Source organism: Aythya marila, assembly GCF_965140915.1.
Source record: "Aythya marila genome assembly, chromosome: 6".
In the NCBI taxonomy this organism is placed as follows: Eukaryota; Metazoa; Chordata; class Aves; order Anseriformes; family Anatidae; genus Aythya; species Aythya marila.
Genome location: NC_139047.1, coordinates 8,417,543 through 8,441,279, shown reverse-complemented (window position 1 = coordinate 8,441,279; position 23,737 = coordinate 8,417,543). Strand labels below are relative to the sequence as shown.

At 47.0% G+C, this 23,737-nt stretch overlaps 1 protein-coding gene across 2 annotated transcripts in view; it reads right to left on the bottom strand.

Annotated features, from left to right (window-relative positions):
- VWC2L (von Willebrand factor C domain containing 2 like) overlaps nucleotides 1-23,737 on the bottom strand; it is a 36,639-nt gene that overhangs the window by 1,754 nt on the left and 11,148 nt on the right. Inside the window, exons 3-4 of one of the 2 annotated variants that reach the window (XM_082763636.1) lie at nucleotides 15,894-16,023; nucleotides 9,680-10,445 (exon numbers count right to left, since the gene is read on the bottom strand). In XM_082763636.1, the coding sequence (XP_082619762.1) occupies nucleotides 10,420-10,445; nucleotides 15,894-16,023 (156 nt within the window). In that variant the 3' untranslated portion in view covers nucleotides 9,680-10,419. Of the gene's footprint in view, nucleotides 1-9,679; nucleotides 10,446-15,893; nucleotides 16,024-23,737 lie in introns of those variants that run through there. The other variant, XM_082763635.1, reaches the window with a different exon arrangement.

Genomic DNA, 23,737 nt, shown 5'->3' with positions numbered 1-23,737 from the left:
CAGGTGATTTTTTTTTCTCTGCATGCTCTCCAAACAGCCACCAACAGTCACCAAACTGAAACTCTCCTCAGCACGCCACAGCCAGCTGGCCGTGGCACGCTGCCTCCTCTCTCCCTGCTCTCCACCACTCACCCAGAGCAAAATGCCAAATTCCCACCGCCCCAAATCCAGCACCATCCCTGTCAGCCATCCCATTTTTACCCCTCTCTGAACCTCTCCCACCTCACATCCACAAGTGGGCCCTGTTTTTCCAAACCTGCTGGCAGCAAGCATCGAACCACGTGCTGAGGTACGAGGAAGATGCGCTCAGCGAGGGAAACCTGCTCTGCTGAAATGTAGTGGAAAATAAGCCCCAGACGTGTGGCATTTTCTTTTTCACTTTGTCTGCCCCTCGGATCGACCTCCCAGCATGTCCAAGGCTCCGTGCCCCAAACCTGCTGCCTGTGCCGAGCATCTCCCACCTTGTCCTGATATGTGTAAAAGCTCCTGGGGCCACGACTGCTATGGGAGCAGTGCAGCAATCCCCCTTTTCTCGGGGAGATGGATGAGGGAACTTTGCTGCTCCCACGGACAACGCAAAGGGGAGATTTGCTCTGCTTAATATAATTAATGCTCATAAGAGAGCACGGCGCTCCGGGCTGTTTGCTAGAACCACTGGTGAGATTTTTATGGTGATACAGCACACGGGTCCTGGCGTTGCTTTCATGGCAGCACGAAGAGAAAAACTATTTACATCTTGGCTTTTAGGCACTGATTTTGCAACCCATGGACGTCAGACTGGACAGCCAGGGGGTGGCACACGTTGTCTGCTGGGGTGTCCTGCTCCTCCAGGAGCCTCCCCAGCCCTTTGGAGGGATGAGGGCTGGATGAGGGCCCTGGGGGAATTCAGCATATTCAGCTGGTGGCCATAGCATTCCCGTAGCATTCAGGAATGGATACAGCTTGCAGGCATCCCCACGGATGCTCATTAAGATGAATGAGCCTTGATTAATTTGCTTTTGGAGCTTGACCACGAGTGCAATAAGGCGTAGGAATGAACTGCTGGCAACTTGTGCCGAGCCCGAGCAACGTGGCCGGGTGCCCTCTGCGGGGGGAGGCAGGCAGCGCGCAGCCTGCACCGACAGCACCCCCAATTTGTGGTGTCTCCAGCGTGCTCCCATCATTGCTTGGCCAAAATCACCAAGTACAAAGTGCCGACTGGGCAGGACGTGGGCCAGGAGCAATAAGAAGAGCCAGAGCCCCTTGAAAGTCCCTAAGGCAGAGCCCCTCTGAAGCCGACCTTCAGTTTCTTTCCCCCTTTCCTGCACTTTGCTTCTCGCAAGACATGTTGCCAGCCTTTTTCTTGCACTGCCTATTTAGGAGAGATTTTCCCTGCCATCATTCACCTTGCTAGGTGCCTGAAGATGCCTAAAAGTTATTTAATCTCTGCATTAAAATTATATATATATATATTTCTGCGATATCCTCTTCTAATCTAAACCCGAGTCGCTCGCTCTAATAAAGCACTACATCAGGAAAAGGAGTGCATTAAAAAGGTGAAACTGAGCTGAAAAGTTAAATTCTGTGTCTCTTCCAGGCTGTCCCCATGAAGGGCTGCTCACAGCACGGGCACGAGGACCCAAATCTCAACCAGAACACGCTCGGCCGACCCCGAGCATCTCCTGGTGGCATCTGAGGAATGCAGGGCAGGGACTCGAGGCCCCTGAGTGATGCCCCGGGTCCCAGTGACGCAGATGGATTTAATCCTCGCTGCTTTGCACCATGCTTAGACTGCTACCCGCAGCTCGTTACCAGTCTTGTCAGTCCCCCAGACAAATCACAGAATCACAGAATGGGTTGACAAGGCCCTTTCAGGCCCGGCAGGGAGTTGCCCCACAGGCCTATCCGTGATGGCCCTCAACCTCTCCACCTCCTCCTTGAGCCCTGCCACACCACAAGCAACACCTCAACAGTGCAACCACCACCTCTTAACTGAGGTTTCAGCAGTCACCTGGCCAAACGAGAAGGATTATCTCTTTAAAATCCCTTTACAGACAGCATAAAGCTTTGGGGGAATACGAGAGCTTTTTAAAAATATAGGTAGATTTTAATGGCGGGCAATGAAAGCCACTCCTAGGTCATGCTAACCTTTCAGGGACGTAATAGGCTTTTAAAAACTTGTCTAAATGGGTGTTTCCCCAAATGAACTCCAGCTGCTCTGAAGGTACATTAATTCTTTTAATGGATCTAACACAGCAAATCTTTCTTTTTTTTTTTTTTTTTTTTTTTTTTGGTGGGAGGAGGGGCTGGTATAAAAGGGATTAATTTAAAATAAATCTATGAATAAAACTACCATGCAGGTACTGCCTCGTTAGCCCTGCCCACACAATGGTGTTGGGGCACCCGCTCACCAGCTGGGGCAGGGATCAGGGGCTCCTGCAGGCAGCAGCAGCCCCGTGAGCACCGAGATGTGGTGGGGAGCCCTCGTCTATTGATGGAGGAGGCCAAACAGCCATCGATCCCCAGGGTCTGTGTCTGTGCTCTCTGCCGGGGTGTCTCCATTCAAAGGCCAAGGTTAACAGCAGAAGTAGAACAACCGGGACGTTTTCTCTGGCCCTTTGAGGTTTTTAGCCAACTTCCTCACCTCTTGGTTGTGCTCCGTATGAAAATTTAATCATTTTTACGGCCCATTTAAACATTTTTATGTCTTTTTTTTTTTTTTTTTTCCTGCAGAAAAAAAAACCCGCGTTTGATGTAAGAATTAAAACAGTATTTCACCCCTAACTGCAATCACAGATGATGTACGGAAGCGAGCTGGCTGCACGTCAAATCAATGTAAAGCCAGAACTGAATATAACTTGGTCACTACAGCTGTGCGAGATGTTTTATGTTTTTTGTTTTTTTTTTTTTTTTTCCCCGTATCGGTCATAAAACGAGGCAAAAACTGCGACTGTGCTGATTTTGTATAAAACAAGCTTTCCAATACATGACAGAGGAGGAAAAAGGAAATGGGATTAGTACATCTGTATCTGGGTGCTGCATTTAACGTGCAATCTTGTGAAAAGTAAGAGAAAATAAAGACAGATGCTCGCTGGGCAGCACCTTTACAAGAAACGTGCCCTGATCTCCTCTGCTGGGACCCGCACGGGTGTCTCCAGCAGCTGCAGGAGCAGCTTTGATCCACGTTTCCGTCCCCTCGTCTCCCCCTTCCGAGGGCCCATTACGCTACCTGAATTTAATGGTATCCATGGCACTTGCACAATGCTTTCTAATGGGGCCGTGCAAAGAGTCAGGTTGCTAATAAAATCAAATGAGCAGCGCTGGTTTTGCATGTGAATGGTTGCGTTTAACGAAGCCATCAAATGGAAAGGGATCGCGCTTGCCGTCGTTAATAATGCCGGGTGCCACTACAAATGCATTACCACGAGCTGTGTGGGCTCCGACACGCAGGAGGATGCCGGGTGACATTACTCTGATGTGACAGGGCGGGAGAGCTGTTTCGCACGGCGAGGTAGCAATGAGGAATGAGGAAAGGCTGGGGGAAATTTACGGCGGGTACGTGCGATTCTCCAACCCCCCCCCCCCAAATTTTCAGAACGCTTCATTACCCCTCACGCTGCCGGTCTGTTTTCATTAGGTGTCACTGGGTACAGCTATTTTGTACTCTCTGGTCTTGGTGGCACCACGGTCGAGCAGCTCACAACCTTTTTCCACCGCTCCTAGAGCTACACGGAGAAGACCTGGGGTGGTGCTGCCCAGGTAGGGGTGGGGAGGGCACAGCTGTGGGCACCCACCCCCTCCTGTGGATGGGGTGGAGCACCAAAACCCAGCAGATTCACCCCACCAGCAGGGTTTTTCTGGGGGATTTAGGCCGGCCATCACCTTATGCTGGCATTACAGGGCATGTTATGGGCAGGGGAGAGGTGCCAATGCTGGGAACCAGGACCCCAGAAGGAAATCCCACAGTCATCACTTAAAAGTCACTCCTGCCCTGCTCCTTCTCACCTTCCTTTTTGCCTCTAGAAATTTATTTAAAAGCCAGAAGTGGGATTTAGACGTTAGAGCAGCTACTGACCTGATACGAGTTAATGATTTTACAAAATGCCTAAAAAATGTCTTACTTTAAAAGATTGATGTTTCCTATTGTATTTTTTCAATGCCAATTAATTACTTAATTCATTAGCAATGTAACACAAGAATAGTCTTTGAAAATCCAGTGCTTTGTGTAGATGCCTTTAATTATGGATAATTAAATACTGTGGAAGGACCTGATTATACCTCTGAGCATTTTCTAATCTGGAAAATGAAACACGGTCTTGTACCCTTCAACGCGCGTAGCGAGCGCTGAGCTCGACAGCCACACGCAGGAATATTAGGGGAAAAAAATAAAAATGAAGCCCAAAATTTAGGTCAGAGGAAGGTTTTCTCAACTAAAGGAGATGTGGCTGGGGAAGATCGAGGAATTTCGGCACACATCTTTGCACGGGGCTTTCCACCACCCATGCCTTGCTGGGACATTATTTCCTTACTATACTCCTCACCTACACCTTTACTCTTTATTTTACATTTTTATTTACTCCTTATTTACACCACGGCCAATTCCTGCCCCCGCAGCTGAAAAGCAACAGATTTCCTTCTCCCTTAATTAAAAGCCACTGATGATGATGATGGCGAGGGAGCATAAAGGTTTGAGGTGAGGTTTGATCCCTGCAAAATCCAGCCTGCCAGGCTCACCACCGCTTTGACCTTACCATCTGGGAACGTTTTGGCCACTCGGAGGTTACGTGGGGAATTTTGCTCTTTTTCTTTTTCCCCATCAGGTTAGTAGAAAGCTGATGATACCAGGCTGAAGTTCAACCAGCACCTGCAGAGCTGTTTTGCTGCAAACTGCCCCTTGTGCAAGCGCTTTGTGCAGCGGAGAAAAGGCAGATCCTCACCGGGTACATGGTGCTAGGAGTGACGTTGCTGACTGCTGCTCTCACGTGCATAAATACCGTGGTCGTAGCACACGAACGAACACCATAACCTCTCCTGGAAAGCATTACAGGGAGGATAAACCTCATTTACACTCGCTGAAAGGGGGGCTTTAGAGTAGCCAGCTCTCAGCCTGTGCTCCTTCAGCACCACCTTGATGTTTGGCACGGAAAAGCTCTCCAACGCTGATCTAGCTTGACGCTGGACCTGTCTCATCACTGGGGACTCGTCCCTGCTCCTCCTGGGTGTGTGTTGGGGTCCTGCTCCTTCTGCTCCAGCACCCGAGGGTTCAGCACTGCAAGGAGCACACGTGTGTGAACGTCCCCAAAAGGAGCACTGCTCGCTGGTCTGCTGCAGGGCCAACCGCTCCACCTCCCCCTGGCACCCAAGGGGCACCTCCTCTGGCTGCCACATCCCCGTGGGGACTCGCAGTTCATCCCCAGGGGACATCACAGCACCCCTGACCTGGGCAGCATGAGCCTGGAGCAGTGCGTTCACTCTCTCAGGAGTAGCCATGAAAAAATGTGGTTTTGGTGCAAAAATATAGCAAATTAGTTATGAATACTGCAGACAGATTCCCATTTTAAATCAGTTTCCCAAGTCCTTAGTAATTACTGCTCGACGGTTTCCGTAATACACTTCTTTTTCTGTTTGACACAGCTTGAAGAGTGACCAAAATTATCTCCTCGTAGCACGGGGAGGGCGCGGGAGCCTTGCGCGAGCCTACCGCAGCGCGTCCAACAGAAGCGGGATAAATGCACCCATTAATTGGCATTAATTGCAGCCCAACGAGCAGGGTGGTGATGGCAGTGCTGCCGGTGCTCGGGAGCTGCGGGCTGAGGCAGGGAGATGCTGCACACAGCCGCTGCAGGTGAGTGATCCACACGCACAAGGAGCCCCTTGGATGTCAGCGGTGGCCGCGGTGAGTCAGGGATCGCAGCGAGGCTCTTCTGGGCAGCTCACCCCGTGGCTCCTCGGCACGAATGAAGTTGGAGCCTTGCAGATGAAAGCTCCAACGCTGCACGGTGGCCGTGTGACGTCCCTTAGAGGCTGACCGAGGAGTTGCCGGGGATTTACCTGCTGCTGGGGGTGGTGTGAAGGCAGGGTGGTGTGTTGGTTCCCAAGGCAGAAACCACAAATCAGAGGGATGTGCCAATGAGACGCAGGAGGAATGCTGCAGTATCACACAAGGACCCTTGTATCCACCTCTCCTGGCATTTCCCAGGTGCTGTAATTAGGCGAGGGAGAGCAATTAAAGGTGCAGGTTGCCCCTTGCAAGTAGCAGAGCCTGCGGGCCTGATCCTGCGAGGTGCAGAGGGCTTCTTGGGAAGCGCCGGGTGCCTTCAGCTCTCTCCAGCCAGGCATGGGTGGTGGCAGCCACTCCATGGGCCCAGCACCCAGGAGTGCCTCAGCACCACCCTGGACCTCACGACTTACCCTGGCGAGGACGAGAGCCCAGTGGGAAGGATGCTCCATGTTGCAGTCAGAGATTTGAGATGTCTGCTAGTCCTTTCCCACTTGTTTTCCCCTCAGAAAATAAATTCAGAGCAGGTTCTCTAAAATGATCTGTCGGGCAAAAAGCCACTGCATCTTCCTCTTCATTTGAAATGTTCTTAATTAAAAAATAAAGTCTATATGCAAGATTGTGCCTCCCTCCCAGACTAGAGCCAGTGCATTTTGAAAACACTGAAATGGGCATCGGATCGTTCCAAGCTTCTTTTTTTTTTTTTTTTTTCCTCCAAGGTAGGAACAGCCAGTTTGCAACACCTGGCCTTTTTCCAAGGAACACGGCTGTGAGTCAGCAGTTTCTGACCAGCACATCCCCAGCCTCTTCAAATGCTCTCAGCCAGCAACAGTGAAAAAAAGTCTGAGCTCTGAGGAGTCTTGGACAAGTCTGTGTGCACCCTCACGCAGACCACTTCTCACAATCTAGCCCTGCACAGGACACCGGTGCTTTTATTTGTGGTACCTCACCTCCTGCTCCCTTTACTCTCAGAACTGTCAGCTTCTCTTCCAGCACAAGACTGCTGCCACAACACGTCCTTAATTGGGACGAAAACACGGCTTATTTTATATGAAAAGGAGATACATCACTTCACATCAGTTGTGGGACTGGAACGTATCTAGATTTTTTTTTTCCAAGCTACTTGTTGAATTCCTTGTGGCAATTCCAGTTGCAGAAATGGGTAACAGTGGTGGAAATGGGTACCAATACGCACATCCTAGAGTTTATCTGAAAAGAATAAACCTGGTGAGCCCCCATGCACAAGGAATACGTTGTTCACGTAGCTTAGGATACATGTGATGGGGCTGTAGGGGCTCTGAGATACCTAAGGGAAGGCTTGGTTGCCTTTCCACGTTCCTAGGAGATAAAATCTAACTTTTATTCACCATCTTTTGAGCAAAAATAAGGCTAAATCGTGTATTTGATGGGATGACACATCTGGAATTCGTGCTGGTTGGTACACTGCTCACTCACAGGGCAGGTTTCACTGGGATCCTGTGCCTCTAGGGCACTGGCAGTGCTTGGTGCTTTCCAGGCTGTTCTTCCCGTGGCTCAGACGTGCCAGCAGCTACATGGTGCTGATGATCAGGGTGCCACAGTGAACTTCCCAGCCCTTGCTTTGCTGTATCAGCAGGGCCAGAGATGCCGAGGAGCCAAGCCAGACTAACAAAACCAGCCGCAGCAAAGAAAGCAACGTCCTCTCCTCTTTTCCACTGGGCGTTTATTTGCAGATGACCAAGCCTAAGCTCTTCAATCTTAGGTACTAATTCAGATCAACATTGCAAATGGGTTTTCCAAACAGAAACTGAAAACAAACAAACAAACAAAAACCACAAGAAATTACCTCCCCCAGCCAGCCAAGCTCTCCAGGAGATGTACTCTGCCTGAAAATCAGGGGTAGAGATGGAAAAAAATGCACCATAAAAATATTTTCTAATCTCTCCAGACAAACTGGCTGGCAAGATTGCAAGTGTAACAGGCTAGGATGATGTGCAAATATGCAGTAATATCCAGAATGAGACTGCTGTGCTGATTTCCTTCGCAAAGGTGTGCAGGGGTAGGAGAGACAGAAGGCTGGGACTGAGATGCGGGACCCTACTGAAGAAGCAGAGGGGATGGAGAAAGCTAAAAAAAAAAAGTGGGGGGAAGGAGAGGAAGCAGAAGAAAACTTCTACGTGCCCTTTTTTTTAATTCTAAGTTTTCTCAGACTTGCTTAGCTCTAATCTTTAATTCATATTTTCATTACAGTCTCTTTGCTCTGTAAAGTCTGCATTTCATGTAAAAGGAGCAGCTCAAACATCAATTATTTGACATAAGTCAACCCCTTGTTAAAGTCCTCTACTCTACATATGTGTTGGCTCCAATAAAAGAAGCATTAAACATTCATTAAATTAGAAATACATGAAGACAGTGTCTGCCACTCTTCCCATACAGATATGCTTAACAATCCCAACCTTCGAGAGGAGCAGAAGCAAACCCATCTCTAATCCTTTCAGAAAGCCTGACCATGCAAAACACCCCAGCCTCCTGCAATTTGCCTGTGAGTCACCCGCAGATATCAGCTCTTGCAGGTCAGATCCTCAGTGGGAGGAAATCCGAGCAAACCAACGCTGCTGGCATTACACCAAGTGACACGGACTCGGGAATTGGCTCCAGGTTTCTCTTGCAGCAAAGTGGTTTACAGCAATGTAATTGGATAAAAACGTCGCTTTTGGTCTTACACATTGCACGAAGAGTCTGATTATGTGGGGGGACAGCAACAACCACCCCTGTTTGAATTTCGGTGCTGCCTGGGCTGCTTATGTTCTGCAAAAGGAACCTGGTTTCCCAACAGGAATCTAGCAATTTTTTCACCAAAACAAACAAGCCCACCCCCTCCTCTACAAAATGCTACTGCAGCAGCAGTGGCTCTGGAACCACTTCTGCCACAGACTTGTGCACACAGATCTCAGCAACATTTTCCCAACGGGAAACAATCCCCAGTAAGCAAATGCATCTTCATAAGTATCTCCGAGTTTAAAGACCAACGCAGACCACACACAGCATGTTTCCAACACCTCCATGAGCTGTGTCCTTGTAATGAGAGCTTCGGAGCAAGTCCCATCCAGCAAATGACTTCTCGTAATCCTCCCCAAAGCTTCTCTTCAGGGTGATGGTAGACATTCATTTAAAGCTCTGCTGGGGCATGGAAACATGGTTAGGACCTCGGGTACAAATTGAGGGTGGTGGCTTTCAGCTGCTGCCTGGCAGAGTCTTCTCCTGCCTTTACTATGTGAATGATCCTTTTCTTGCTTCCTGGGCAAAGGGAAAGGCCACAAACACTTGGGAAGCACTTAGCTGGCCTGTGAGCTCACAGATGAACATTTGGGGTTGCAATGGGCCGTCATCCTGCCAGCTCCCCAGCGCAGCACTCCCTCCATCGGGCTCTTCCCAGCAGCGTCCCGGTCGCTCTCATGCTACACAGTCCTGCAGCTTCTGATTCAGCAGCATATTTAAGCATCTGCATGAGATTTCCAAAAGCAGCAGAAGGGTTTACAGATTCCTATGCACCTAACTCTCATCAGAAAATTCGGCGTCTACCAGCCTTGAGCCAGTTGGCCCGAAGTAATGGAGGTGAACAAGCTCCGCTGAAAATCGATTTCAGTGAAATAACATCTTTTTAAAGGAACAGTAGAGCAAGTACTGAAGTATTTTGTTGGGTCAGTGGTGGCTCGGCCCAAATATACCGCCTTGTTTTCAGCCTTGATCTTTTACCAGCTTTTAAATCAATCCCTTTCTTCCTTGGTTGGTAATCAAATCACTCCTTTAATTGAGCTAACAGGGCACCGCAGTTTATGTTCCTGCTGGTAAACACAAAGAACATTAGCTGACAAACAATCAAAAAGGCATCCTTTGTAGTCTCAGGAATTTTCTTTTGTGTTCAGCCTTCCATAAGCATTGATTTTCATAGCTAGGCACGAAGCCTTGATGTAGCGGGCTCTGCCACCGCAATGTTAAGGCCGCTTCTACAAATGCTGCAAAAAACAGGAGACTCCTGATTTGGGATGATGTCCAAAAGGGAAGAAGACTCCTGATCCGGGCTGGCATCTTTTCATCAGCACAAAAGGAGTCAGCTGTGGAACAACCACCAGTCCCCATGCCCTGGGTGAACGCAGCATGACGAGGAACAGGTCCTTCCCGTGGCCCCTCAGCGTGCCGTCCGAAAGGGCTGCTGGCCGTGGGGGCAACTGAGCACCCAAAAAGCTGGCTGGCTGCCATCAATTCTTCATCCACCAAGAGCAAAGGGTGACGTGACTATGCTATGCTACTGGTTTCGGTCTCCCCGACCTACAAAGAGGGTTGCGGAGTCCAGCAAAGTCCAGCATGGGAGATACGTCTTCTTCTTGGCCGGTCACACTCAACTTGCATTTGCACAATCAATCAGCATATTGCATAGACTTTGACTGAAGGGGTTTTAAATCTTAAAATCTGGCCATTTCAGGACTTCCTGAAATAAATTAGAAGAGGAATTTTATTTAGTTTTTTTCTTTTTTTCTAAAGGAATTTCCCCATGGTTCCAAACCACTGCTTTCCATAAAGTAAATGAATATGAAGTCTTCTCGTGTCGTCTTGCCACATTTTCTGTGTTGTTTTTACTCTGCAACAGTTGTATATAATCAAATGGCAGACCAAACATCCTCTCCCCAAAACCTTCATTTTTTTCCTCATACTTTTAATTTTTTTTTCCTCATCTCATTGATTTTTTTTTTTGGTCAATGATCATGTTAGAAGCAGATGCTTTCCAAAACAATGACCTGGAGAGTCAGTGATCCACATCTTGCAGATAAAGAACAAGCAATATTTATGCAGTAAAGCACAGGTAACTTAATATCCAGGCACTGGATTATATGGTATTAAAATCTTGGCACATTTCGAGATATCCAATAATTTGGAACAATACAGACCACATGGGAAAGTTCTTTCTGTCAATATTGGTTAACGACTTGCACTGTTAATCCATTACCCTAACCCATAATACAGTAAGCAATTTACATTTATATGGAGCCTTTTGTCCCCCAAAATCACAAAGGGCTTTGCAAAATTAACACTCCCACAGCACAATACCTGGGCCCTGATTGGGTTGTCTTGATGATTCAGAAGGAAGAGCCCTGGGCACTGACTGAACGGCAGGCAGCATCTCCGTTTATTTTGGTGAAGGAAAGGCTGCCCCTGGCTTTGTTGGGCTGGGAAACTCCTTGGGGGATGCTCTGGGCAAAGCACACCGTGGTACAGAAGGAACAGGCTGGGGCGCCGAATGCTGATTTCAAATTAACTTGAACCGAGAAATAATGAGCAGCGAGTTTATATTCTCAGCAAATTAAGAGAGAAGCTTAGGTAAAATGTGGCTTCATGTGCTTGGAAATAAATTATTATATCCATGGAAATAAATTATTATTTACTCGGTTTTGTGCTCACGCCCTCAAATATGAAGATGTTTGTATGGAATTATTAATATTTATAGCACATTATAATAAATACCCATAACAGCTTTGCCTGAATACACGCTACTTTCCCAAGGTAAAGTCTACTGAAGGTCAAACGGACCTTCCACTTGTGCATGGAGGGCAGGACCAGACCCTTTACTTTGAAATCTGGATCAACTGTGGTAATTTAGAACTTTAATTAAAGACTCGGTGACAGATTATCTACGAGACGTCTTCCTGCTGCCCAGTATTTCATCACGAATGCCTCCAGAAGCCAGTGCTAAACTGAGTAAGCACACTTGCCAGGAAGTATTTCACCGCAGACATGTTAGCTTTTATCTGTCTTGTTGTGTAACAAATTCTTTTGTTGAGGGTTGGTGGCAACAAAAATTAAATTAAGAGCAAAACCAGACCCCCAAACAGAGATTTATAATGCTTCTTCTGTTCATCCCTCAAGAAAATGAAAGTGCCAAGGCAAAGTCTAATATTTTAGCAATTGCCTTAATGTATGTGTAAATGGGCGAAGGCGCCTTTGAAACGTGCTGAAAAGAATTTCACACTTCAGAGGGGGGAAAGAAGTTAACAATTCTATCGTGGCTTTTATTGGAATTTTAAAATTAATTTCCCTCACACAGCTGTGCCATAAAAATCCCCCGTGATGATGAAGTTTTGCTAATGTTGGGATTATTTGGGGATGCGATGCCGAGGGAGCGCTTTGCAGAATCTGGAGAGGGTGGGACCCAGGGGATGGGTCCACCTGGGGATGATAACCACCTGGGCATGCCTGCAGCCCTAGTTGCAGGAGGATGGGACCTCATGGGGGATTTCTGCCCACAAAGGCTTAGGTGGGAGCGGGGTGGATGGATGATCTTGCCCAACTGCTGGAGAGCCTGGGGGCAGGAGGGATGGCACAGCCCACGGCAGCCCCCAGCTTGACTTTAACAGTAATAGTCAAGTTTTGGGTCCCGTGGAGGAGAGAGTTAACAGGAGCTGACACACTTTTGTCTGGAGAAGCCACAATGACTACAAATAACAACTCCGGGCCATGATTCTGTGGTCTGTCACTACCAGGAAACGTGAAATCCAGTGACCTTTCATCTCCACGACAGAAATGCTGTGCAGCACCTGGAGCCATTGCCCTTAAAACGCGCTCTGACAGCCCAAGGATGATGGGCCACGAAGGAGAGAACATCCTCTCCTTCCCTCACCCCCAAATTTTGGCCTCCCTGTGAACTCGGCTTGCTCTGTGTGCGGTGCGGGTCCCGTGCCCAGCAGAGCCAGCACTGCACGAGCCATGTGCATTTAGCAAAGCACGAGGTAACAATCCCATTTCTTTTGACAACAAGGAATAAATCTCCAAAGCCGCTTGTTCAGACTGCTCTTAAACGATGGTAGAGGGAGGGAAATTGATATTGGCTTTTTATGAATCTTCAGGTCAGGTGCGTTAGAATCAACAGATTTTTGCATTAACCTCACTGCTTCACAGCACTTTTGCCCTTGGCAAGACATAATTAAGAAAGGCATGAAAATCTATCTGAATGTATCGGGAGGAAATTATTCTCCAGTTAATGGCAGCAACAGCTAAGCAAGCAGGCAAACCACGCTGCTAGCAGAGCGCAGCAAATGATGCGGGGCTGCGTTTTAAACCAAAACAAGGATTTTCCTCACCACAATTTCAAGGAGCAGCTTTTGAAACGAGGATTTGTACTACATGTTGTCCTGGGGATTAACTTTTTTTTTTTCCCCAACAGCTGTAGCCCTTGAGCTCTTCTCTTTGCCGATCTAAAAGGATGACCACAGGGACTGAGACTAAGCTAAAATCTTTTCATCACACCGAGACGTGGCACTGTAATGTCTTCACTGCTTTGGTAGAAAGAAAAAGCTACTGGATGGAAGGAGAAAAAGAAGAAAAAAAAGAAAAAAACAAATTACAAAAAAGAGGGATTTCGGTCATTTAAGTGGGACTGTCAGCTTGTGTTATCCTCATGCATTTGTGAAACTGAACTTTAATTGACTGGCTGCGGTGGAGAGCTGAAAGATAAAATCGTGGTCTCAAGATGAGCAGACAGCTTAAAATGTTGTGATCCTCATTCATTAGGATGTGTCAGAGGGGTTGGGAGGGGAAGAGGCACAGCAATGACTGTTATTCTCTCACATGAAGTTACCAAAATGTTAGAGGGAAGCAAAGGCTGGCTCCACTCTCGAAGCTACATCCAAGAATAATAAAAAAAAAAAGTGCTCATCTGGTTCCCTGTGACAACCAAGACTATCTTGGTGCCTACTTATTTCTATCCCTTTGCAAATTATTTCATACTACTTGTGAAGGATAAAGTCAAAATTACAAGCATTAGCCAAATATCAGTCAGTCAGCACAGACTGCAGCAGGAGGAGCTGAAAGCCCTCTGGGGGGTCCTGGCATCTCATCCCCATGGCCAGGCTGGGACATGAAGAGGGGCTCCCCTACAGGAAACCCCCACGTAGATACCCTCAAGGGACAACCACATCACCACGCCTCCTCTCCCCTTCATCCGCTGCTGACTCAGAGCAGCAAGAACTGGTCCTCAGAGACCCCCGAGGTGTGCAGGCTGCTCTTAAGAGGGTGTTAAGAAGTATTTCCTTGCCTAAACCAGGTTTCAGAGAGCTTTATAGTTTTGTCTCCAACAGATGAGTAGAGAAATTTGGCAAACCCATGGACGAAGCCTTTGGGCATCTAGCTGAGGGTCTCCATCACTACACCTTGCCCTGAGCCCCTTCTGCAGGTATCTGATTTTCTTCTTTCCTCCTGTCTTCCTCACTCCCATCAGTAGGAGCTGCTCCTTTCCCTGTCCTCCAGGCTCTGTTTTTGGAAGAAGGATGCTGCCCACTCCTGGTCACCGGGATGCTGGGGGCTAGAGCCATCGGCCCCCAAAGTCCAGCAGACATGGGGGAGTCTGGTTACTGGGGGAAATGGTCTTGGTGGTGGAGGGCTGGTAGGGAAATCCAGCAGCTCCTGGACCTCTGTGAAGCCACCTTTGAGTCTGCACTCCTGGGAAACCCGAGCAATGTTCACAGCTCGGATTTGTGCAATGTGAGCCGGGTGGGAAGGAACTGGCAAGGGAGGGGGATTCAGCACAGTGCCCTGTAAGCAATGGGAACACAAAGTCTAAAACCACACCAACAGTGTTTATTTGGGTGCAAATGACACTGAGCTATGGTGACAGGCACCAGGATGGCCAACCCAGCCTCTCCTGATCAGCAGGGTGCCTCATGACAGCCTTCTTTTTGTGCTCTTGTTGAATGCGATGGGAAACTTTGCACCCAACCACAGTGGGCCACATGCAGAAATGGTTAAAACACCCTTTTCTCTGAAATTCACTTGCAACAAACTAATGGAATTTCCTACGGACATTTTTCTGCTTTCCAGACACATAAAATTCTAGATGATACCTTTTAAAATATTTTTGAGCACGGTTTAATATAGACCTCTGGATTTCAATACCATTGGCGTAATTTCCCAGACTGTTCAGAATTGTTCCAATTCCTTTAGTAAAAATGTTTTGGATTTCCAATAGTTTCCTTTTCCCCCGTCTTAAAGAGCAGAAAATGTGTTGAAAATGTTATTTCTCTGAAAACATTTTCATTTGTGACCCAAAAGCAACCATTACTCTTTCATCCAGCAGTGGTGATGCATGTAAGAGGAAATACACATGGACAGCAAAGTCTAAACGCGAGGAGATGAGTCGAAGCAGCCACTTCTCACATTAAGAAAGCCATGAAGTGGTTTATTTGAAGCCAGCCCCCCTCTTAATCTGTCTTCATCATATCTACATTAAGAGAAAGGTGCTTTTCCAGCGATGTATGTGTGTAGGGGCTGCGATACGAGACCTGGGAGACCTTGGAAACAGATTTATTTTCCAAAGAGGTACCTTCAGTCATCCCAAAGCCTTTCCTAGAAGTCTCGCTGAATCCTACCCCAATCCATGAAATTGCAGCACAACAACGAGGGCCAATGCTACATACAGAGATTCCAGCACACAACTTTTAATGTTACGGGCTTAGCAGTCCCAGCTGGAGTTTGGCCATTGATTTCAATGAGTTTTCCCCTGGTCTTTGGTAATTAATAATCAACGGCTTCTTAATTTAGGGACAAAGACTCTGCTCTTTCCTTACATACTTGATTTCATTTGGGACTATGAGAAAAACACAAAGACATGAAATGACCATGACTGATATCAGGACTTAATCCTATAAAGCCTTACTTAAGTCAGCAATCCCAAAACTTTCAATGAGATGACACAGGCCAGGAAGGGGAGCCTACATTTTTGTAGCTGTCATCTCATAACCGAAGCCCACATACCTGGAGGAGTAACAGCCCCAACCAACGCCAGTCTGTGCCAATGGAAGCGAATCTCCTGGCAATGCATCGGTAATGACATTTTAAGAAAATGTTTCCTTTATATCTCTTTGTTAAAGCCAATACAGTACTTTCTTACCATTTTTGCAGACCGGACAACACTGCTCTGGTTCATAGACTGGGTTGACACACTCGGGAACTGCGCAGTCTGCTACAACACAGTGAACTTCATTGCTGGGCTCGCAGCGACACCATTCGCATGGCGAGGGCTAGGAACAAATCTAAAATTAGCCCGTTTCCTCCCGCAGCTCACAAGTTTGCAACATTTCTAGCTTGCCATAAGATAAACACATCAGCGTTTAATACTTCTTGACTGCATTCATTCATCATGGGTAAAAACAAATTAACCTATAGGACAAAACATCAACATCGGAAATAGGCAACCAGAACATTAGAAAAACCAGCAAGCATGGTATTTGTTTTCTCAGAGAGGGTGTATCTTTTGCCAGGCTTTAGGTCTCATCAGTAAGAAGCCCGAGCTGAAGGGACCAGGTCTAAAAGAGGTTTGATGGAGCAACCCACCTGCTCGCCTGACACCGCACACCTCCTTAATATAACCATCGGATCTGGCCCCGGCCCCACTCCTGCCTGCTTTAACAAGGTTTGTGAGAAAGTGCCTCATGCTGTGAGTAATTAAGAGCCTGAATAACTCTGCTGAAATCAGGGAGTCTTGGATTAAAGCGCCTAGCTAAATGGTTTCGTTTCAGCTCCATCAATTCACAGAGGAATCTATCTACCTCCAAACATATAAATGGTACAGTTGTTGCTGCCTCACTCTAGAAGAAGATGTGAAAATCTGTTGAAAAATAGAAAGGTCAGTGTTTAGGGTTCCCCATATCCTTATGTGTTTGCAAGTGTGTTGAACGAATGGCAACAGAGCTAAGAAAGGACAACAAGAAGGGAACGTGAAAGGAAAATAACTTCCTTTCAGTACCTGTGGGCTCAATACCTAGCTCCCAATTCCTCAGCTATGGTAGCTCCATCACTGACGCTTGAATGAGTAAATTGGGTATTGGAACAAATGCTGCTTTCTGTTGCATCAGTGGGAACCTGCAGCAGTGGGAGTTCCTTCGTGCTCAAAACAAACAAGCGAGATGCAAACAAAAGGCGGCATCATCCCCAGGTGCTTCAAACCTCAGTGATGTGTCACTCACTTCTCCAAGACAGACACAACCCCATGAGCCCAGGTTCTGGCAGGTAAAAAGCTTTTCAGTGCACCTCTGAGAAGCTCCATATGTCTCGAGTCAAATAATTTATTCCCAGGAAATTCATTTCTACCTTAAAATGCACTAATTAAAGCTTCCCTTGCTTTGTCTCAGCATCTGCAGTCTATAATTCCTATCACCTCTCATTTGCTCACGGCTTTGGCAATTTAGATAAAATCAGCACTCCTTGAGCAAGGGAAGAAGTCTGTGGAGGTGGAATTCCTCTCTCTAATTATCTTTCCTCATTCAATCCTGCTTTGATTTCTGTCTGAAACACCAGGAATCTAAATTCATTTGACTGACATTTCTTATTCGAGGCTATTTAATACGAAGCAACAATGCAGAAGGAAATAGACAGAACTATTTGCTGAGGGATCAATAAGAAAATTGCTGCTTTGTTTTTACTCATTTTAATCGCTAATTATATGGAGCAGTAGAACGAGATCTTTGGATTTGTGGAGGCTTTCACTGACGTATCCTTCGCTTTTGTCCCCGTCTCCACTACTCCAGTAGCTGCAATCCTAAGAAGCAGTGCGACGTGCTGCTGGGGCTGCCGCCCCATCTACTGCTCAAAGATGATCAGCAGATGTAGAAGATGCCCCTGAACGAATGTGCAGCTGAGGAAATGAGACATGACACGCACATCTTCTGCTATTGTGTTGTCGGTGTAACTTGAAAATGACACTGTAATAAACCGTGATGTTGCTTGACACCAAAAGCAGCTTTTCAGGAGGGAAAAACTGAGAACAATTATCAAAATAGAAGTAGGCCTCAGCAGTACGAGGAGCACACGGCCAGCAAATGAGAAGGCTGCAGTGGCACGAACTACAAAACTTTTCTCAGCCACCTCTTCTTCCCCATCCCATCAAGTTCAAACTGCATGGACTTGCCTCCAGGACTTTCCTTCCTCGATCTGACCATCTTGCTCATGTGCAAGTGCCCCTTTGCTGTGGCTCTCACCCAGCTCCGCACCTCCACGGGTGACTCAGCCCTTCCTGCCCACTGATTTTATGAACGCCTCAGCACTTTCTCCCACCAGCCGTGTTTTGGGATCTTATTTCCAGACCCCTTTCAGAAAGCACTTTGCCCCAGGTGCACTGATTCATCCGATTTATGGGCCATTTCCCCTGTAACTGCACTACGACTATGGGATGCAGGCCAGAAAAGTCCTCTATTTATCTCCATAGGCAAGCAGAGTACCAACAAACTGGGAACCAGTGAAGGAACTGGGAACCAGGGAAAAGATATCCCAAAGTTTTGCTTCCTGATCCTTTCATCTACTTCATTTGCTCTTATTTTTCTCCAGACCATGGCAATTACTCTTTTGGTTGTTAAGGGACCCACTAGGCAGCTCTGCCAGTCTTCACAAGTTCCAGAATCTGGATTTCAAGTTTTATCCCCCACGGAGCAGGGATGCTTTCCATCACCAGTTAACAGCAGTCCCTGAAAAGAAACTCCCATCCCTACCGAGAAACGAAGCTGAGAAAATACGGAGGGTTTCTGAAGTATGAAGGAGAAAGGACACAAATCAGAGGCTCTGCCATTCCCACATGGACAGAGCAAACACTTTATTGGTGTTCCTTAAGGTGATATTCTGCAAAAAAAGGGCTAAGATTAAAGGATCATAAAAGGCTTGGGCCAGAAGGTGATTTACACACTCCACCTGTCCATGGCACAATAATCTCTTGGAAGACTCTCTGGGGAAAGATTTGTTAGGAAGGATTTCAGGACATTGAGAGATATCGGTGCAGAAACTTTCTTCTCACCGTTGCCTGACATGAAAGGAAGTTTGCAGTGCCCAGCTGGACACAGACACACACCCACACACCAGCTGCACCCTACACCCTTATGCTTCAAGGCGTGTTTTGGGCAACGGACGTATCATGAAACCAGAGGAGCAAACCTTTTGTGGAAGGTAGCAGTACCATTACTTGGGGAAACCAGTGCAAAGCACCTAACACAGCCTTTTCACCCAATTTTCACTGGTGACCCTCAGGAGAACTGGCGAGGAAATTCCTTCTTCATGTCATTGTCTGTGCAGGGGCTGACACAAGCCACGTTGGGAAGAAGACGTGACTGATACCTGACCACCATTTGGGAGCTTTTGTGAGCAAAGCAAGTAGGAATCAGCACCAAAATGCCCTTATCAGTCTCAGCACTGGTTCTGCTTCACCTCTCCTCCTACCTGTCACTTCGAGAGAGCACAGAAGCACAAGCAAGGATGCAGACCCTGGACACCCTTGCTTACACACCTCACCTAAGCTCACAGCCCAACTGCAAAGCCTTGGTCTCAGGTGTTGTCAAATGGGAAACATCTGCAGCTGGCAAAGTTCATTAACAAAGGAAGAGGGAAGGAAAATTAAAACAGAGAATAGAGAATACACATGACTAATAAAGATTTTATGTGCCTGAGCACATAATGATAAACTTGATAGATGACATAAACAAACAAACAAAAAAGGCAGCAAAGGAAACACGATGAGAACCAGGATACACTGTGAGCAGGGGAAATCAGGAGGCCAAACCAGATGTGGATACCGTATCTCCTAATCTTTACTTTTGCTCCCATACACACAGCAGCTCTGCACCGTTTTCACGCTCTCGTTGGGAGCAAGTGCCAGCACATGTAGGAATTAGACTTGCTAATGTCATCCAGCCACTCCTCACGGTGAATGGGGCTGCCTTTCTTACAGGGCTGGGACCATAGCTCCTTCCCTAGTCCGTAGGATTCATAACCTCCAGAAGTGTCATACCTCCCAGAGCTCTATGGCTGAGGGCTCGAGTCACCCAAAAAGCCTGGTGGGCAGTGAGAGATCACACAATCAAACAGTTCTTCAGGAAAATAGCCTAAAACACAATCCCTTCTAAACTTGAGAGAGGTGGTGAAAAGAAAATGGCAATATGAATTCAAATCTCATGTCTAAATCTACACTTTTATGCTTTTCTCCAGATGAAGAGATCTCAATCAAACCTTTCCTAAACCAAGGCAGCGGGAACAGTCACACAAACAACTGATCACACAGAACTTTTAGGTAAGATCTTGCAACAAGTTTCTGCAGGCCTAAGCTTTTCTGCACCTGAGACACCTCAGCTAGCCCCTGAAATCTGATTGTCCCAAATGCTCACTGAACTTCACCTGTATTTCACTCTTAGCTCATGCCTTGTCTACAACTACAGCATCCTAAGCCACCTCTCTGCTGCCCCAAACGTGAAAGATCTTTCTGTAACACACAGATCGCCCTGCAGAAGCTTATTACTGACTAGGAATAATTCTCCCTGAGTGGACGGAGTAAACTTATATGTAAGAAATATTATACTGCAGCTCTCCTCCCTGGCTCCAGTAAGGATTTCTGTGTGTGTGGGCTCGTCAGTCACTCTTTGCTGCTTCTACATAAAACCCTCTAGGGGTGCAAAGGGAGTGATTTTCCTAAGACAAGTGAAAAACTTTTCAGCAGACATCTGATTGATACTTTTTTTTTTTCTTTACCTGTTTGTTCTGCCAGTCAGAGGCGATTTTCCTTTTTTTTCTTTGCTCTGCTTGCAGTCACCAGGCTAAGCATCCTGCTGCCCTTCTACAGGTCCCCAAGCATGCTCATTTCAGTCCTGTGTGAGGGCTCTCATGTATCTTAGAAGAGCTCTCAGGCCAAGTTTTAAGGCTGCAGACTCCTGCCACCAGCTGTGATTAATCCAGCTGGCTTCACTCAGGTTTGGGTGAAGCTCCTGATTTCCTCCAGGCACGCTTATCACAGCCACTCCCTTCACTTTGGAGCCCTCCTCGCCCTTTCAGGACAAGACATCCTATTGCAGAGTACTTGCTCCATAGCTGAGTTTTCAGCCTGGTGGAAGAAGGTCTCTACCTTTGTTGGAGCCAGCACGCAGGCTGCTCAAAGCTACTGCAAATTCTTGCAATTAACCTCCAGTCATCTCTTCCAAGGCTTATTCACTTATTAGGATTTATTGGGCTGCTCTCTTCCCCCTTCTTCCTACACAAGCTGGCCAAGCTTGGAGAGGATATTAGTGCAAGAATGCCCCACGATCCCAGATTCAAAGACTTCATCTTATTGACCAGGTCCCAAGAAGTGGTCATGAAAGGACTGTGTCTTTGTACTGTCTGACTATTGCACGACAGCCCCTTATTGATTACACGCAGCTACCAGCAAACAACTACAGAGCATTACGAACTCGACACCTATTATATCACAAATACTTGACATTTCTTTTGAGGAAGGAAACAGAAAGGCTCCATGGCACTGTTTACAGCCACCTAATCATGTTACAATAGACACGTACTGATCATCGCCCCGGGGCTGCTCAAGTTTGTAGAAGACAATCTAAGTGTTTCCACTGAACTGAACAGCCCTGCTGTTGGGTCCTGCAGTGCTTTCCACAGTCAAATAGGTATATTTACAAAACAGGCAGAATGACTGGAGAGATCTGCTTGGTTGACTGGAATCTGAAGTGGCATAAAACGAACCGAGGAATTATCCCCGTGGAGTTTCTTTCCGAGCCCCACGGAATTGAGTTTCCATGAGGATCCGTCAACCTAGAGCAAATGCAAAGAAGATGCCAGGACTCTGGGTACCACTGGAAGCCTCAATCAAGCACGTTAGCTCACCGAGAAGGAATTGGTACATAAGTATAGGCCTTTTCCAGGTTATATTGCAAAAGGTAAAAATGCACGGGAAGGAAACCTGCAGACCACCATCGCTGCCCGTTTCTCCATCTTTTGTGTTTTGAGAAAGCTTGTGGCAGTGCTCACAGGGATAACTGCCTTCAGCCTCTCTCCTTAGACGGACTCAACTGATGGCATCCTGCTCTGTGCAGATAAAACAGCAGGAAAAGCAGAGCAATGCAAAGTGAAGTCTGTCAAATTGGGCACTTACATCTTAAGAGGAGCTGTAACTTTTAATGACACAAAGGACAATGGCAATTCTGATGGAGATGATTTCTGTAGCTACAGTTTCAGGTGGTGAATTTATTGGCAGGAAGCAAGAGAATGAAGAAAGTTAAAAAGAACCTGATGAATAAAATCGGAGGAAAAAACAGTTTCCACATTACAGCTGAGGCGGGAAGTCATAAACCAGGGGAGATGAATAAAGAGAAACTGGGATAGCGTTCATCGAAGATACTCCTGGAGTTGAAATTAGAATCATTTTCATTGTTATTGAAATTGCCTGTGATCTCAGGCAGATTAGCAGGAGATTGCAGGGAAGTTCAGAGGATACTCACAAGCAAGAAATTTTGCAGATGCCAAACTGCAGAGAACAGGCTGCGCAGCGAGTCCCACCTGAAGGCGAGATGGAAATTTCTGTTCTGGACTGCTCAATTTGTCTTTACTATGAGCAGCACATAAATAACTGCCTAAATTATGTTAAAAGTTTGGTAAAAGGCTTTGTATTTGTATGCATGCACTAATAGAGTAACTGGCATGGGGCAAAAATCACCATAATTTTTGTCACTTAAAAAAAATAAAATCATCCATCCAGCTATCGGAGACACAGCATCAATTACACTCTGGCAACTGCGATGACTTGGGCTTTCCATTGGTGGAAAGTTGCTCAAATAAACAACCCGGTGAATGATTATAGCCAAGCACAGAGACGGAAAACACCATCAGGTTGCAAATGACTCTGCAACAGGAAAAAAGTACTAAGTCATTAGATAATTTATTTGCAGTGAAAAAGTGGAGCTGTATCCGGCTTATATGGAGAACCAGCAATACAAATGAGCTGTGCCATCCAAAATTTGAAAAATGCTTGCACCATACTGCAGATGGGCTGAAACAAGGAGCTGGATCCCAAGGAGCAGCAGAGCTGATGCCGAGAGGAGACCCTGCTTTCCTAAGGGACCCCAGCACGCAGACACACAACCAGTGCCAATGCAAGACTGAAATGCCATGACAAAACTCTCACTCAGTGGGAAGGACGAGACAAATACGTTATAGAAAACATTTGCTATAGGTGGTGACTCCACTGCATGCTCAATGCAGTCGCACCATGGCGAGGTTGAAGATGACTCGCCTTATTTTCTTCTTTCTTTCTACAGATGCTGCAGCTCTTCAACCAAAGCTCGCTTTTGGTTATCCCTAACTGGTGGCTGTCTACTCACAGCTACAGGAGTCTCTCCAGGCTTTGATACTGGAAATGGAAAAGCATCAAGACGCTGTAACCCCCACCCGAGTCATGTATGTTTCTCCCCCCATAACCCCAGAGCATGCCTGTCCATAGCTGACATGCCATTATCCTTGTCATCCTCCTGTGAAACTGCCTGGGGAGCTATTCCAGATCTGTCAGCCAGATGAAGCAGAGAAGCACAGATGTGTCTGACTGTGGGCATCCTGGGCCCACATCAGATGATTCAGGATCGCGATGGCATTAGGAGCTTTGGACTCATGCATTTGCTATGTGTCACACAAACTGATGGCTTTATAGGGCTCCTGGAACCAGGGCTGGGTCTGAAAGAGTCACTCCTCTAGTAGCTGACAAGACAGAAACCATCCTGCGCCGAGCCCTGGCCCCTTTCCCATGGGTGCTCTGTATCTGCAGTCCCGTTTGCTTTTCTCCCCCAGGAGCAGCAGTGGAGCTTTCCATAACAACATGACTCTGCACTTCTATAGGAACGCTCCCTTTCTTTTGATATATGTCTCATTTTGTTCCTGACAATAGTTGTACCTCGCGTACCCTGGGGCTGAGGGAACCGAGGTCTGTATTACTTTGGT